This window comes from Acipenser ruthenus, chromosome 7, assembly GCF_902713425.1.
Source record: "Acipenser ruthenus chromosome 7, fAciRut3.2 maternal haplotype, whole genome shotgun sequence".
Classification (NCBI taxonomy): Eukaryota; Metazoa; Chordata; class Actinopteri; order Acipenseriformes; family Acipenseridae; genus Acipenser; species Acipenser ruthenus.
The window spans coordinates 35,121,437-35,138,309 of record NC_081195.1 but is presented as its reverse complement, the minus strand read 5'-3'; the positions used below and the strand labels follow the sequence as shown (position 1 = coordinate 35,138,309).

The following is a 16,873-nucleotide window of genomic DNA, read 5'->3' as shown; positions in this document are numbered from 1 at the left end:
GCTGTTCTACATTCCCTTTGTGGGAGGGATACATTCTAGTGTACGGGCATATCCCTAGAATCTAATACCCTCAAACTTACTGTATGCTTAATAATGTTAATACCACATTTTTCAGATGTTTTGAAAAAAAGCGTGACATTTTACATGACCGCCTCCAGTACACTTTCATAAGTAATTCAGTAGTTCTTTATAGTTCTATAGATAATTGCCTTTTTTTATTCCATTTTCACATATGAACAGCAGGACTCAATTTTCTTACAAAAGTACATTAAAATATCAGCTGGGTATAACATTTGAACAGCACTACTCAAATAAATGTTTAATTTAATTATATCTATTTAGATCTGCAACTGCTGATGTGTTTCAGTTTATGGGTTATTTTGTGGTTTGTAAAGCATGTAGGGAACTTCCAGAAAGAAAGAAAAGGGGAACAGTTTTCTTGAAACGCATCCTGATTAATGGTCTCAATAACTGCATTTGGTTTAAATAAATGAAATACTAAGAACAGTCAGAAGATCTCCACAGATCAAATTCATTTTTCTGAGCTCCATCAATATCACTTTGAATTTTATTATTAAAGATTTACTTTAACTTTGAGAACTTTTAGAAAGACAAAGTAGATTTTGAGAGTCGAACTATATCCATCTATCTATCTATGTATATAAAATAACACCTGTGGATTCATCAGTGATTGATTGTTTTCCTCTCCGACAATCATTCACAGTGTTCAAATGTACTGGAATTGTAAAATTAACATTTCAAATGCATTGGTGTGACTGTAGCCATCAACACATTTATTGTTATTCTTGAGGTCTATTCAACAACATATTAAATCAGTGGTATTCTGCAATGGCATTTTGAATAAATAACAGTTGAATTGGGAATGTTTTATGCAGAATAAACGGCGAATTCATGTTTTAAAATAATCCCCAGATGACCAACGCCTTATTCAGATAAACTACAGCATAGAACAAGGACTCAAAAGGCTTGTGGAAGTTGTCAAGGCCTCACCTTGTGTACAAACTCCTCCATCTTCTCCATGGCGTGGTGCGCCTGCAGTAATGGTGTCATTCCCATGAAGCCTTCGTCTGGTGCCTTCTCTTTCTCTACCTCATCCTCATCCTCTGTCTCCTGCCATGGCTCTTCAGACTCCATCTGTTCATCCTTTAAAAACAACATGAAGAAAACATTTGCATCACACTCAAAACCCCAGAACCACACACGAAACAGTGAAGGGAGCTGGGTCCTTATATTTTGAATCTATCAATTGTGTCTTGTTTTATCTTCATCAAGTAACTTTACAGAAATATAACCCAAGATAACTTAAATTCTACTTTGTTTCTTATTTTGAAAAATAAATATAAAATGGGAATATTCAGAAAGTCATTCCTAGACATGTATACAGGTCTTCAATCCTGAGTATTTACAAAGGCAGCAGACTTTTATATGGTACAAAACTTTCATCCCAATGCAGCATAATTATTGTAAAATACAAAAACTTTAAAAATCACAGGGTGGCTAATTCACATGCATTTTACCTCTGCAGGGTTATTAAACCAGCTCAGGCCAAAACAGCACAATTGTCAGTCAGGCCCAGGGCTGAAGGACACAATTTTAGCTTTCATAAGCACCAATTCATGTTAAGAAGACCCAGGTATTTTAGAGGACAGACCCACTCGAAACATCACTGCTCCTCTCTGGCCCGAGGTGAGTAATTGTAGAATCCTGTGGTTACCCACATCAATTAGAGGTAATTTGATCAGTTTTATGCAGAAGAGTTGGATACTTGGTCTAAAAGCATCCTCAAAACTGGGTTTATCTTAATGATCTAAAAAGTGGCAGTATTGATAAGAATAAAAAAAAAAAAAGAAAGACTTAAGGGTGAAATGTAAATGTTGTTTTACTATTCTACAGAGTTTAGTTTTTTATCATTCACAGGAAACACATGAATTCTGCTGATAAAAAGACTTACTGTGAGGGCGAGGTTCCCATATTGATAGAAACACCAGTGAAATGTGTGTTAAACACCAACTTTAATGAATGTGAGTATCTGATGGGAGTAATTTCACATAAGACCCTTTGACTGCAGGGGTATTGATCCTTGTAGCTCCACTAAGCTAACCCCCACAAAACACAAGATTATTTACAACAGGCTACATCAGTACTATGTCTGTACATAATGGATCTAATTAATATTGCATTGATCTTCCCCCACATTGCCTATGGCTTTCTCCAACAGCACAGGGGTTACCCTGCCAGCATCCTACACTGCAGTAGAGTCCCTTCCATAATCACCCGATTAATTTCTGAGCAACACCAGAATAGATTGACTTTGATAAGAGACACTAAGGCAGACTATATATTGGCTGTCGTTTATCATGTTACAACACGGTGCTGTTAAGCAAAACTAATTAAGTAGAGGATAGTGCAAGAGTAACCTTAAAGTCCACAGCCTAGCAGTCAATGGATTCCAGTTTACTTTGATGCTATTATTGACATAATGAAGGAACAGTACTGTGTAGAGGCATTTTCGAAGTATGGTTCTAAATGCAGATTCATGATATCACACTACAAAATACTTAACTTTTCTTGTACGATTTCCACAGTCAAATTTGAGCTAGAGAATTAGACAGAATGTATACCAAGAATTAAGCCAATATCTCGAATTGTTAGGTCTTTATAATCTGGAAACCAAAATGTCTTATGACCACAATATTCCCATCATTCTTACTGTAGTGCACATGCCAAAATCAAGGGTGCCATTAGACACAAGGAGTTTCTATGGCACTGGAAATAGGAAGTTAATATCTAGAAATGGGTCATGAGAAATAAGCAGTTGAAGTAGCGGGCGCAGCAGAACGGCAATTTAAGTTTATTGGGATGTATCAAAAGACACATGGCAAATCAGTTTATCTGTACAACAAATGTACAATGCAGGTTTGGAAATAAGGCTCCCATTGCATAGCAGTTCGATATATTCTTGATTTTACTATGGGTTTAATAAAACACACAGGAGCTTGTTACCTATATAGGTTGAATCAAGCCTTGAATAGGTGAAACTGCTTTGCAATGGCATCGTATTTTGTGAATAAAATTAAACAACGATTATAGATTATGCCAGGGTCATAATTGGAAAACAGACTTGCTAAATGATGCTTTAATGACAAAACAATAAAATCTCCAACTTGTCTGTGTTAAGCAATAAATCGGTGGTTGAATATGCTTCACAGGAACCCTTAATACAGCATCCGGCAAACAAACAAGTCCTGATCTGCTGAAATTGCCGATTTGCTGCATTTAAAATCATATTTATCAGATTTTTGCAGTAATAATTCATGCAAATTATTAATGGGAAACTTGTGCGTTCTCATGATACAGACTTTTCTGGGGCATTTATTTGGAATCAAAATCATATCAGAGATGCACTGTAGTGGTTAGATGGTGCAGATTAGTAAAGCAGTATAGCTTTTCTTCCTCATTTAACATAGGCCACCTTATATAAGCTGCAGTCTCAAAGACTGCAGAATCATGGAGACTGAACCACACCCATTAAGAGTATGGGTTATCCCTCCAGGGCAGGTTTGAGGCTTGTTTGGGGAGTGGCAATGTGGGGAAGCTTTACTTCTGCTAGCCCTATGCCTTCTCTGTGGGTAGATCGGGGATGACAGCTATTGCAACAGGTGGTTAATAATTTTTCAAAATGCATGTCAAAGTATAGAAAAACTCCAAGTAAAAAATCTGGAATAGCTCACTGTAACAGGGCAATGTTACCTGAGTGGGTCGTCACTGGATAATAAGGAGTCAAACACAGAGCAGTGGGTGTTGACACACCACACAGGTGCGCAGATTTAATAATACACAGAGTGCTGCCATTAGGGCACCAGCAATGGTAGCCTTAGTGTCACATTTAATAAAGAAAACAAAGATAAAAATAAAAGGTTTGCCACGCATGGCGAGCACTACCTTCACTAAAAGAACGAGACATCCCACTCCAGGAACTTACCCTACAAAACCCTCTCTATACTGGTTGTTGGGATCAAATCTCCTAAACTAACCTAGCTAAGTCCCGGCGTCCTCCTGGCGATTCCGGCTTCTTCCGACGGCCTCGGCTGGGCGATGCCTTCACGAGCACTGTCTTGGAGTGTAAAGGTTTCATGCAGAGGCACTCTCCACTGTAGCAGGTTTTCACCTCTGGAGCAGACGCTCTCCTACTCGGTGTATACAAAACAAGCTTTCGCTCAACGCCCGTCTGTGCGGCTATGGCGTTGCAGTCGCCTCGAGCTGTGATGTAGATGGTTTTTTGAGCTGCACGCAGGCTCCCCGGGCAATTACACCACCCAATCCTGCGTGTTGTAGAGCATTGCGCAAATTTGACAACCTCCAGATTACTTGGCATATGTAACAGTTAAGCACGCCCCCAACTTGAAGACAGCCATCGTCACAGATATCCGTCACGGACCCATTTGAAATGCAAAAGTACGCAGACGGGGTGCATAGCTGTTTGGGAGTTATAAGTCCACCTTTCTATATATTTATTAAGGTGTTGGGAGGAAACTTTTTCAAAGATTCTTTCAAATGCCATATTCTTATCTTCCCTAATTTTGAATACGATGAAAAGTTGTATAACATAGCACTATATTGCTACATAGCAGTTACAACGGATACTGACAAAAACCTACATGTTATGTTTCCTCTGAATACATTTGAATATTTGTCACACCGTTAATTTTAATTTACTTTTTTTTATTGCTATGTACAACTGAAGCTTCAATAAAAGGTCCTGTTCTAGTTTTCAGTAAGTTGGGGCCCAACTTTGCTAATTCTCTAGCAAGGTCCGATTTACACATTAATTCTGGTCTTGTAATTAAAAACCTCCCTTCTAGAAGGGTTTGCTTCTAAAAGAATACATCTGTCTGCCAAAAAAGTATACCAAAGTGTGCATTACAGGCAAAGAAGTTAGTCAAACTTAGTCTGTAAGCTTAACAATTTTCAAGTTAACACAAAAACCAGATTAGCCAAATCAGTGTTAAGGATTCTCTATTTGAGAAGCCTGTGCAGGACAACAGACTCTTGACCAAGAGACTATATTTGGCCCATACAGTAACTAGGTAGTGACAGGTGCATATTAAAACATAACTAAGTATTCAAAATTAGAATCGGAATGATAAAAGTGGTACCAGTGTGCATCAGTTTATACAGAGAAAAATTCTTCTTTAGAGTGCACTACAATCATTCTGCATCGTTAACAGATTCTAAATCAGAACAGCCTGATTTAAAACAGAAAGCAACAAAATATTGTATCCCAGAAAGAAGAAAAAAAAATGGGAAGATGTAAAAGTCTCTGGGTACAATAATGTAGTACAATTGAGATGCTCAACTAGGGTATTATCAGCTTTATTTGAGTGCACAGATTTATAGGCTTTCTGGTAGTGACCGATTCTCCACAGAAAAAAGCAGATTTGTGTAGCTAATGCACCGTGCAATACATGTACATTATGGAGAGTTTACTTTAAGGGTCATCCACCCGACTTCAGACATTTTTTTATTACAATACTGTACTTTAATACATTTTTCATCAATATATAAACAGAATTTGCCATGAAATTGGTGATGGTGATGTCACCATAAGAAAAACCACCACAGAACAAAACAAAATAATGTTTAAAACCGACTGGTCCGGTATTCTTTTTTTAAAAATGATTTAATATAACCATATACGATCATATAACCTGTAAGACAGGGAGGGAATATTTATAAACTCTGTGAGATGAACGTAGAGTGTACCATGCATGCCCCGACATTGCTCAATACATATTTTAACTGGGCTAAAGAGCACAATCTCCAAATCTTTCAAACAGATGCACTGTCCATTGTCTTTTGACCCAGATACAAGTCAACGGAGCAATGACTGCTGATTAGAGAGCCACATTAGGACAGGACTCCCACAGTCCCCACGGGATTCCCATGGCATGGGAATAAATTTCTCTTTAGGTTTGCGGGAACGGATGGAAACGGAAATTAAACTGGTAGGAAAGGATGGGACCGGGAGTAAAGAGCTTTAAATCTCACGGGAATGTGTGGGAGCAACACTAAAGGCTGCAGGAAGAGCAGTACTGTACCAAACTTTAGTTTGTCAGATAAGCTACAAAGCTACACCCATTCAATTCAATCCCACTGCATCTTGCTATTGTTGATTGCAGCCAACATTTACAGTAAAACCGTAAAACCTAAACTCACTTTAAATATGTCAACCTCAGCAAATAATTGGATTCATTAAACTTACTGGGAGTTCAAGTTGGAGTGAAACTCAAAAGACTGGCCCTCAAGGTTTTTTTTTTTGTTTTGTTTTTTTTGTGTGTTATCAACACGTTATGAATAATAAAATGGTTGGCAGTAGCTTTGTGTGATTCTTGTTATTTTTGTAATAGGTAATATGGCATTAGTGAATGACATTTTAAAAATTCAATTGGGAACAGAATGAGAATGAAAAAAACAAGAAATAAAAGGGTAGCCCGAAAAACAGCCTGCCTGTAAGCTATGTCATACAGTGAGAGGTTAAAATAAATCAGTCTCTTCTCTTTTTCTTATAGATCACAGGACACAATGGGAGAGGGCATTTTTTTGACAAGCCGAGATGGGATGGGAATGAAAAAAAATGATATGTACTGAACAGTACGGGATCGGAAAAATTCTGGTGGGACAGGAGGGGAACAAAAATTACATTGAAACATTTCACCGGATGGGACAAAAAAATTTATGACGGGACTGTAAAGTTCCTATTATTGCCCAGCCTCCAATAAAAGTCTGGTTTGGACAATCCAACAGCCAAATGTAAATCTGGTTCAACTAAAAAAGTAGCCCCACCACCAACACTGATAACTTTGTATCTGGGATGTGATATGTTAAGGGAGCTGCGATTCATAAATATAAAATAAAAAGATGATTCACGATTCTTCACTCCACAGACACTGAATGCCATATATGCAGTTATACAGTTGTGTGATACAACTAAAAACAACCCTATATTATTATTCCTTATTCATTTTTTTTTTTTACGAACTGCTATTTAACGGAAAGACCCCAGCTTTTATAGTCCAAGCTTTTAGATATAGGAGTACTAAACACAGCCATCACTAGCACGTAGATCAGCCTCATTACTATCAAGCCTGAATGAAATGCAAAATCTATCGCTGAGAAAGGCATAAAACTCCTTTTTAATTGTTCACTGAGAAAAATCAATCAGCTACCAGAGAACCACAGTTCCATTTTAGCCAACATCAGATCAGCTTTTGTTTAAAAATATGCAAGGTATCACTATTTCAATCTCTTTTCTATAAACTACATCACAAAATGAGGATGCTGCATTGCATATGTTTATCAGAAGCAGGGAAGTAACTGTAGAAAGATACCAAGAAAGAAAGCAATGAGGAACCATGATATAAAAACAAACCCCCAAGCTGTATGTGCTTCAAATATAAAAAAAAGTCTATATTTCAATATTCACTACAGTATATTTATTTCCATAGAATATTCACAAAGCTGTCTCCTATTTTACTTTAACTGTAAACATTCCAAACTGCCCCAACAATTCGATGCCACTTAAAATCAATTCATTTAATGGGGTGGTACACTGTACTAGTATTGTAGCTTCACAATACACAGTGGTTAAAAACCATTAGCAAATGTTGTGCAAGGGAGAATTTAATCCCATTTCAAAACACACATTTTAGGTTAATACATCTCCAGAAACACAGTTTGGATGTTACATAAAATTTAGCCTTCCAATAACTGAGTCCCACCGACAGTTCTGAGTTGTGAGAATCACATGTTTCTCTTGTCTAGGTTTTTGTTTTTGCCCAGCAGACTGTGACCTTTGTACAGAGTCAACTTTGTGCAGGGCGGCATGTGACCATGAAAGCAGGAAGGGAACAAGGTCCTGTTCAGCTTGTTTAACATGTCTGATTATAAAGATTTCTTTTAAGGTTGTATTTGCAGTCTTCCTTGGTGCAACTAATTAACACAGTAGCTCCATTTACGGTGAACAGTTAAGGCTTCTTTTTAAATAAAGTGTGTCTTTTTATTATTTTTCTAAGAGTTTCTAAAGATCTAGTTTCACTATTTTGTTATTCAAGGCTAGTGAGAAAGATTTCACCATCAAAACACAACAGTACAAAAAAAAAAAAAACTACTAAAGCTTGTGAAGTGTTAATCGCATTTCACCTTTCACATTAAATATTTCAAAATACATACTGTATGTTTGAAACAGTCATTTTCTCCTACATTATTTAACTGAAAATAAAAAAACATGCTTTTTCTGCCTACAGTTTAAAATATTGTGATCGAAGCAAAATAGTGCTGTATAAAAGTAAAACAAGTGCTGTATGTAAGTGACATGCTGTACATCCCCGCCAAGGCAGTAAAAGCACATTCAGAGTATGTAAAAATGCATGTTTTCCATACATACAGATGAACACATGTCCACATATACTCCAGCTAGTATAGCCCTGCATTATGGTACAATAAATCACTTGTGCCAAAGAATGTCCTTAGCAAGTTTCATTACAATTGGTTTAACGGTTCTCCAGTGGTTCCCAACCTTTTTGGGTGTGCGGACCCCTTCTGAACCTCCAAAAATTTGTATGTACCATGTACTACTATCATAGTGACATATAGCCGCTATACAATGAAATTCTATTCATTTTGCTTTCCACTATAGTGCGGCAATTGATAATGATTCCAATACGGGAAAATGATTAACTTACCTAATGAGATGGCTGGTGCAGTTTCATATTTATATATATTATATATATATATATATATATATATATATATATATATATATATATATATATATATATATATATATATATATACACACATACATACATACATACATACATACATACACACACACACACACACACACACACATACACAGTGCCTTGATCATCAGCTGTTGATTAGACAGTAACTTGGTCTTTTAACACTAAACAGTTTATTAAAAAAAAAATGTGGTGTGTGTATAATATATAATATATATATATATATATATATATATATATATATATATATATATATATATATATATATACACACATACATATATATACACACACACATACAGTGCCTTGCAAAAGTATTCAGACCCCTGACCAATTCTCTCATATACTGAATTACAAATGGTACATTGAAATTTCGTTCTGTTTGATATTTTATTTTAAAACACTGAAACTCAAAATCAATTATTGTAAGGTGACATTGGTTTTATGTTGGGAAATATTTTTAAGAAAAATAAAAAACTCAAATATCTTGCTTGCATAAGTATTCAACCCCCACACATTAATATTTGGTAGAGCCACCTTTCGCTGCAATAACAGCTTTAAGTCTTTTGGGGTAAGTATGTACCAGCTTTGCACACAGTGTCAGAGTGATTTTGGCCCATTCTTCTTGGCAGATTTGCTCCAGGTTGTTCAGGTTGGTTGGACGACGCTTGTGGACCGCAATTTTCAAATAGTGCCACAGATTCTCAATGGGATTGAGATCAGGTCTTTGACTGGGCCACTGTAGGACACATTCACCTTTTTGTTCTTGAGCCAATCCAATGTTGCTTTGGCCTTATGCTTGGGATCATTGTTCTGCTGAAAGGTGAATTTCCTCCTAAGCTTCAGTTTTTTAGCAGACTGAAGCTGGTTCTCTTGCAGTATTTCCCTGTATTTTGCTCCATCCATTCTTCCTTCAATTTTAACAAGATGCCCAGTCCCTGCTGATGAGAAGCATCCCCACAGCATGATGCTGCCACCACCATACTTCACTGTAGGGATGGTGTGTCTTGAGGCATGGGCAGTGTTAGGTTTGCGCCACACATAGCGCTTTGAGTTTTGGCCAAAAAGCTCTATCTTGGTCTCATCTGACCACAAAACCTTTTCCCACATCACAGCTGGGTCACTCTCATGCTTTTTGGCAAACTCCAGACGTGCTTTCAGATGGTACTTTTTGAGTAACGGCTTCTTTCTTGCCACCCTCCCATACAGGCCATTGTTATGCAGAGCTCTTGATATGGTTGACTGGTACACCATTACTCCACTCCCAGCCACTGAACTCTGTAGCTCCTTCAAAGTGATTGTTGGCATCTCTGTGGCTTCTCTCACAAGTCTCCTTCTTGTATGAGCGCTGAGTTTTGAGGGACGGCCTTTTCTTGGTAGTGCCTGGGTGGTGTGATGCAGCTTTCACTTCCTGATTATTGATCCAACTGTGCTCACTGGGATATCCAAACACTTAGGGCAATTTCTTTCATCGGTGTAAACTGGGAGCTTCCACAGCACAAGGGGTTGAATACTTATGCAAGCAAGATATTTCAGTTTTTTATTTTTCTTAAATATTTCCCAACATAAAACCAATGTCGCCTTACAATAATTGATTTTGAGTTTCAGTGTTTTAAAATAAAATATCAAACAGAACGAAATTTCAATGTACCATTTGTAATTCAGTAATACGAGAGAATTGGTCAGGGGTCTGAATACTTTTGTGAAATATTTCACCACCCCCCTTTATCAAATATCAGGATATCATTGCAGCTGCTGAAAGCTGACTGTCACAAAGACGGCCGGAGTGGGTGGTGTCAGACCAGAGCCAGGAAGTAACACACAGAGATGTGTGGTTTGGTAAAGCTGAGCGAATGCTTTCGCTCAGCATTTAATAAACAGAACAGAAAATAAAAGGTTTGAAACAAAAAACAGGACACGGCACTTGAGGCCAAAATAAAAGGACAAACAAAACGTACTAACACACAAACGGTGGATGGACAGACAAACAAACAAACACGGTGAGTGAAAACACTATTTTTATGTTACGTTATTTTACTTTATTTCTCCTCCGCCTCTCTCCCGTTCTCCACTCACCGAACACCCAACCCCGACTGAATGAAAATGTGCATCTATATATACTGTTGTGCTGGGATTCAATTACTAATTAATTATTCACTTGAATCCCAGCACATGAATTAATTCTGTGCAACCCCGTGCTCACATATTACATTTAACCAGCACGTGAAGTGATTTGTGCCCTCCTCGTGCCTAAATACAAATCTACCTTTTTAAATCACACGTGAATCACAGACCCGTTTATATCCCGTGTACCAATCTATACACCGACATTAACACACGCACGCAACACATAACACACAAATGCACACAGGGGCGGGGCGCATTGCCACACTGACCCAGACAGAAGCATGATCACTTTACAAAAGAATAATGGCCTGGGCAGCCGATTACTAAAAAGATCATCTTTACAACTTGACCTACTTCTGTGTAGATTGTGTATGGGCTGAGCAGGGAGCCAACACCTCTGGATGATCAGCAATTTCATTGCTCACAGCTCTGGCTTTAGGATCAGCTGCTTTTTCTGCATTAAAAAAATAAAGCGCTGCCGCTGGGAGAGCAGGATGACAGCGCCAATTCGCGTCCAGGCTGTGAAAAGAGGCTTAACTACTAGGGACCCCAAGGGGGGCGTCACATTGGCTCTGCTGACCCGGGGTGGGGGATGGGAAACCGTCAGGGATTGCTTCTCCATCACGCAACAGCGAACCCTACTGGCCACGAGCAGCGTGGCTAAAAAGCAGGGCTGATCTCTGTTCTCCGGGATCGGTAGCCCACCCACCTCTGCTCTGGATTGCTCAGCATAAAAGCGATTTTGGCTTTAGGCTTGTGAGATAGGAGGATGCTCACACACGTCCTCAGAACGTCCGTGATGTGTGGGGACTCGCTGCGGTGAGGAGAAAAAACATAATAGGACATCCCAATTTGGGGAAAAATAAATAAGTAAGATTAGATTTATAAAAAAATCCAGTTTTATATCTTTCTAAATCCTTCATTCCCAGTAAAATCAATTAAAAACACTTATTATCCATCTTTATATAGTGTAAAATGTATGTATTAAGCAAACAAAACACAGCAAATGGACTGCAGAAAATGACAAGAGAATGAATTATAGGATTATGTACTGCAGATGCAAGTTGTCTGTTACGTCCACAGAATGTGACACTCTAGAACTGTCCCGAGCAAGTTTCACCACAGTAAGACAAGCGGTTCTTTAGATATACTGCATGTAAAACTGAAAAGTTCACTTTACACCTCCATGTCCTGGTCGCAAGAAATATGCACCACCAGCTGCAGATAGTAGACTGAAGATAGATAGTATACATTTAAATTCAACAGCTAGATGACTTCCTCTTCATCTGGGGTCTTCAAATGTGGATTGAGATTGGGTCCACGGACAGTAACGGGACTGCACAAAAAGGGCACTTTGTCAAGTGATGCATTCTAACAATGTGGGAGACTTAAATAAGCACCGCAGGAGCACAGCAATATTTGCATCTACCACACTTTCCTACAAACTGTTTTGAATTTACTGTAGCCCACTGCCTTACACTCCGGCTTAAAAGAGTTTAAGAATACTTATTGCTGGTGTGTACTACACAGTGTCACCATTACTTTGAAAACAGATTTCATTGCTTTGAATTTTTGTGTCCTATATCATACAATTGTTTTCTGGATTTAGTGCCACTACTCAGTATCTTTACAGAAAGACTACTGATAACTAATTAATAGAGATGCAACAATTCAATCGATGCATGGATCCATCCTTAAATTTCCAGAGCTTCGATTACATTTGGTGAACTGACGCATCAAATCGTGCCCAGTTTGAATTTTCCCATTGCCAGTTCGTATTAAAACATTGATAATGTAGTTATGCGATTATATTAGTGCTAGTACGGTAGGTAGCCAAAGTCAGTGTGTTGCTAGGATACAAACTGTAGGCCTCTGGATTTGTGTTGGACAAGTCAGATCAGTTAACTATTCTATTTACATTTTCCTGATTTAAAAAAGGTTAAAAGGTACACAATTATTTTATTTTTGAAAATGTAAGAATCTGTAACAGATTGGTAATTTTTTGGGGTAAAGGAAAGGGAGAACGGAAAAGTGATGTTTGACCATTTATTGGATTTCACGTAGATGGTAAACACTTTTAACAGATCAAAATGATTTCTGTTAAAAACAGTATTGATTATTTTATTATTAAAGTGTTAAAGAGACATAAAAAGTTCTCTTAACAGTGTTCTCATGTGATTTTATCTAATGCACAGCAGCGTTTTTAGTTATTGGATCTTCTGAATCATAATGGATGTTCATTTTGAAAAATACAATGTTGATGCATCGATTGTCGATAAATGCATATGGGCTAGTCGATTAAAAAATTAAGTTGTCGATTGCACCACTAATTAAATAGTTTCACTGTCTTCTACGGAAACAAATATAAATGGTCGCTGATACAGTATATATAGTACAGTAGATTAGTGTACTGCTCTGCTGTTCGGTGTAGAGTTATCTTTCCTATACTACTATAGCAGTCTGCAGTTTTGAATGGAATTATGCTTCCTACATCTGTATGCAGCTCTGGAGTGTTGAAAATGTTTTGCTTCATTGTATGTTACAGGTAGGGGAAAGTGTCATTATTAAGGGCAGGAAAATAGATTTTAAATGTGAAGTTACTAACCTTTAATTAATAGTACAATCAATAGTTAATTTACTAATGTAAAAAGCTTCACTTACAACTACTTTTAGCAGGAGAGGGTCCTAAATGAAATCAAGCATTCAGAAAGCAAAACAGAAATTTAAAAGGACTGTACCCCACCCCCTCCCACTGTGTTACACAGATAATGTTTTACGTGAAAACACCCAAAGCTGTTCATTTTGACTTAGAAAAACAACAACAGCCGCCTTCACAAATATGTACACTACACCTTCATCTAAGAGGTATTGCATGCACATACTGCATGTATTCATAAGGGGGCAGTAGGTTATCCTTTTTAAAATGCAAGAACACCACCATACTTTCTCAATGTGATGCAGTGCAGCGTTAGATGATCCAACTGCATTGCAATTAAATATACCAAAAAAATACCATGTTTAAGTTAGATAAATATAAAAAGTGATATTTTTAAAAGGATTATGGATTTAAAATGTTACACTGTGGGGGATCTTAATTCCACTGCCCTTAAATGTATAATCCTGTACTTTTGTTGTCCTCTTTTTATTTGTTATTACATGTAGCAATGTGAACAAGTAGGTCAACAAATTGCTTTAGGGGGAATACACCAGCAGGATTGATATAAAGAGCGGCAGCATTTAGACTCGCTACTGTTTAGATCATCAAAATAGACACCAGGGTTGTTTTTATATTGTATGTGTTGCATGTGAAAAAGAGTGGTTTGATGTTGGGTCAGGAGTGTTTCAATAAAAATGTGTTCTTTCTTAGTGCCTGGAATAAGGAAGGGATGTAACTGGCTGGTAGAGTCCTGTACTGTACATAACCCATGTGTTCTTGGTGCCTGGAATAAGGAAAGGATGTAACTCTGGTAGAGTCCTGTACTTTACATACCCCATGTTGCTGCTCCTTCTGTTCGCTGGGCTGTGCCTCTGTCTCCTGGTCTCTGTGACACATATGCTCTGTAGTGTTTCGGTGCCTCAAGATGAAGTCTGGGCCGACACTGCCCTGGAGTTCCCCACTGTCCAGTTTGGCTGTGGTGCTGTTGCTTCTTTAATAAAATGAAATCGTGTCTGACACTGCAATTAACCCACTTAACTGAAGGGGGTTTGACACGCACACACACTCTCCTTAGTCTGGCGTAACACACCTGATCAAAAGAAAAGGAAAACGAAAAACAGTATTATTTTATATAAAATCAATAATATTTACTGCATTAACATACTGTACGTCCAATATGCAAAGACTCCAGAATACTGGTGTGCAGTTTTGGTTACCACACTACAAAAAAATACATAATTGCACTTGAGAATGTACAGAGAAGCACAACAAGGCTGATCCAGGATATGGCATGAGCTATGAGGACAGATTAAAATAATTACATCTCTTCAGCGTAGAAGAAAAAGGGAGAGGGGACTTGATTTACCTTTATAAAATCCTAAATGATACAGATAAAGTTAACCCAAGTTCCCATTTTAAATTTTACACAGGAAATACAAATGTCAGTAATATTTACAGTATAAACCAAGCCAGCGAAGTCTAGAACACAACACAGTACCATATAGCTTGAATTCCTCTTGTACTGCTCATTTCTGCTTCTGCAAACCAACAAAAGGGACTACCTCTTCTGCAGTGTTGTTGAAATTGACACAAACACAGACAAAGAACTCTGGATAAAGCTTGTACTATACCCACTTAAGGCACACTTGTACAAACCAATGGGAGGAGAGACTGTACTGTACAGTTCAAATTCTGAATAGCCAGCAGCAACCCCTGCCTGAGCCCCACAGACTTAATCTGCAAGAGAGCTTATGAAGAAATGTGCATAGAACATCTGCTCAATCTGCATGATCTCCCACAGTATAGAATGCCTATGGAGCTGCAACGTGTTAACATGCTTCACAAAGAACTACAAAAAAAACATTAAATCTTTACTGTATCCACAAGACAACAGTACTGTACAGTTACTGTACAACAGTATGCTGCTTACTCAATGCTAAATTTCAAGAAAGGCTTATGAAAAGGCTTATGTAAGGGTTTCATACAGAATTACCATAACTGCAGAGATCTGAACTGCACCACAAGTAAACAATGAAACAAGAACTTAAATTACATGTTGGGGAAAAATATATATTATATTTGTGTTACTTCGGTCACCTTGAAGTAGCCGCAATCTCTTGCACACCACTCCAGATACAAGATGAAATTGTGCAGGCTGCGCATACAGAACCACCACAACACAAGAGACAGGAGCCACCAAGACTGTTAATGCAGATCGCAAAGTACAGAGACAAAGATTGGTTTCCTGCACTCTTTGGTCAATAAAGTGGGATGTGTGATCAGTGCTCCAGATAAGCTGCGTACTGGGCATTTTACGCATTTAAAAAAATATGAATTGCGTATGATATTTAAATGTAGTATGTGAAGAATGTGCTTAGCAATTTTGCTGCACAAGCTTGATAACGTGTGAACTAAAGCTGTTGTACTACGTTGGTTACCGGCGGCTCAATTGTCAATTGTGAATACACTGCAAGCAGTAGCTAGAGAATGGATCCTAGAAATGCAGGGACAGCTAACTGTAGTCTGCCTAAGCTTGTCAAAAAACATGTGATAAAAAGTCACGGTGGCTCCCGAGTGGTGCATCCATTAAAGGCGCTCAGCGTGGAGTGCAGGATGTGCCCTATAGTCTGGACGTCGCGAGTTCGAGTCCAGGTTATTCCTTTGCCTACCGAGGACGGGAGCTCCCAGGGAGCGACGCGCAATTGGCCGAGTGCCGCCCGGGGAGAGGGAGGGTTAGGTCAGCCAGGGTATCCTCGGCTCACCACGCACCAGCGACCCCTGTAGTCTGGCCGGGCGCCTGCGGGCTTGCCTGTAAGCTGCCCGAGAGCTGCGTTGTCCGCCGACGCTGTAGCTCTTGGGTGGCTGCATGGTGAGTCCGCAGTGTGTAAAAAAAGCGGTCGGCTGACGGCACACGGCGTGTGTTCGTCTTCGCCCTCCCGAGTCAACGCAGCGGTGGTAGCGGTGAGCGGAGTCTAAAAATAATTGGCCATTCCAGATTGGGAGAAAATAATAAAAAAATAATTGGCAACGACTACATTTATTTAAATAAATAAATAAATAAATAAATAAATAAATAAATAAATTGTGTCTCTTGGATGGCCTGTGCTAAAAACCTAATTCTGTCTAAAAATATTGTTTAAAAAAAAAAAGAAAATGAATAAAGTCCTGCAATAACAAATAACAATGTTAACTGGAACATTAATACTAAAAGAAACATAAAATCAGAACTAAATGCAAGGGAATTAGATGCACTCCAGTATTCAAGGAT

General features: G+C 38.3%; 1 protein-coding gene across 1 annotated transcript in view; it reads right to left on the bottom strand.

The window, feature by feature from the left end:
* LOC117415866 (adiponectin receptor protein 2-like) overlaps positions 1-16,873 on the bottom strand; it is a 54,829-nt gene that overhangs the window by 23,583 nt on the left and 14,373 nt on the right. The window contains exons 2-3 of the mRNA XM_034026757.3: positions 14,440-14,695; positions 1,012-1,164 (exon numbers count right to left, since the gene is read on the bottom strand). Of these exons, the coding sequence (XP_033882648.1) occupies positions 1,012-1,164; positions 14,440-14,502 (216 nt within the window). The 5' untranslated portion in view covers positions 14,503-14,695. The remainder of the gene's footprint in view (positions 1-1,011; positions 1,165-14,439; positions 14,696-16,873) is intronic.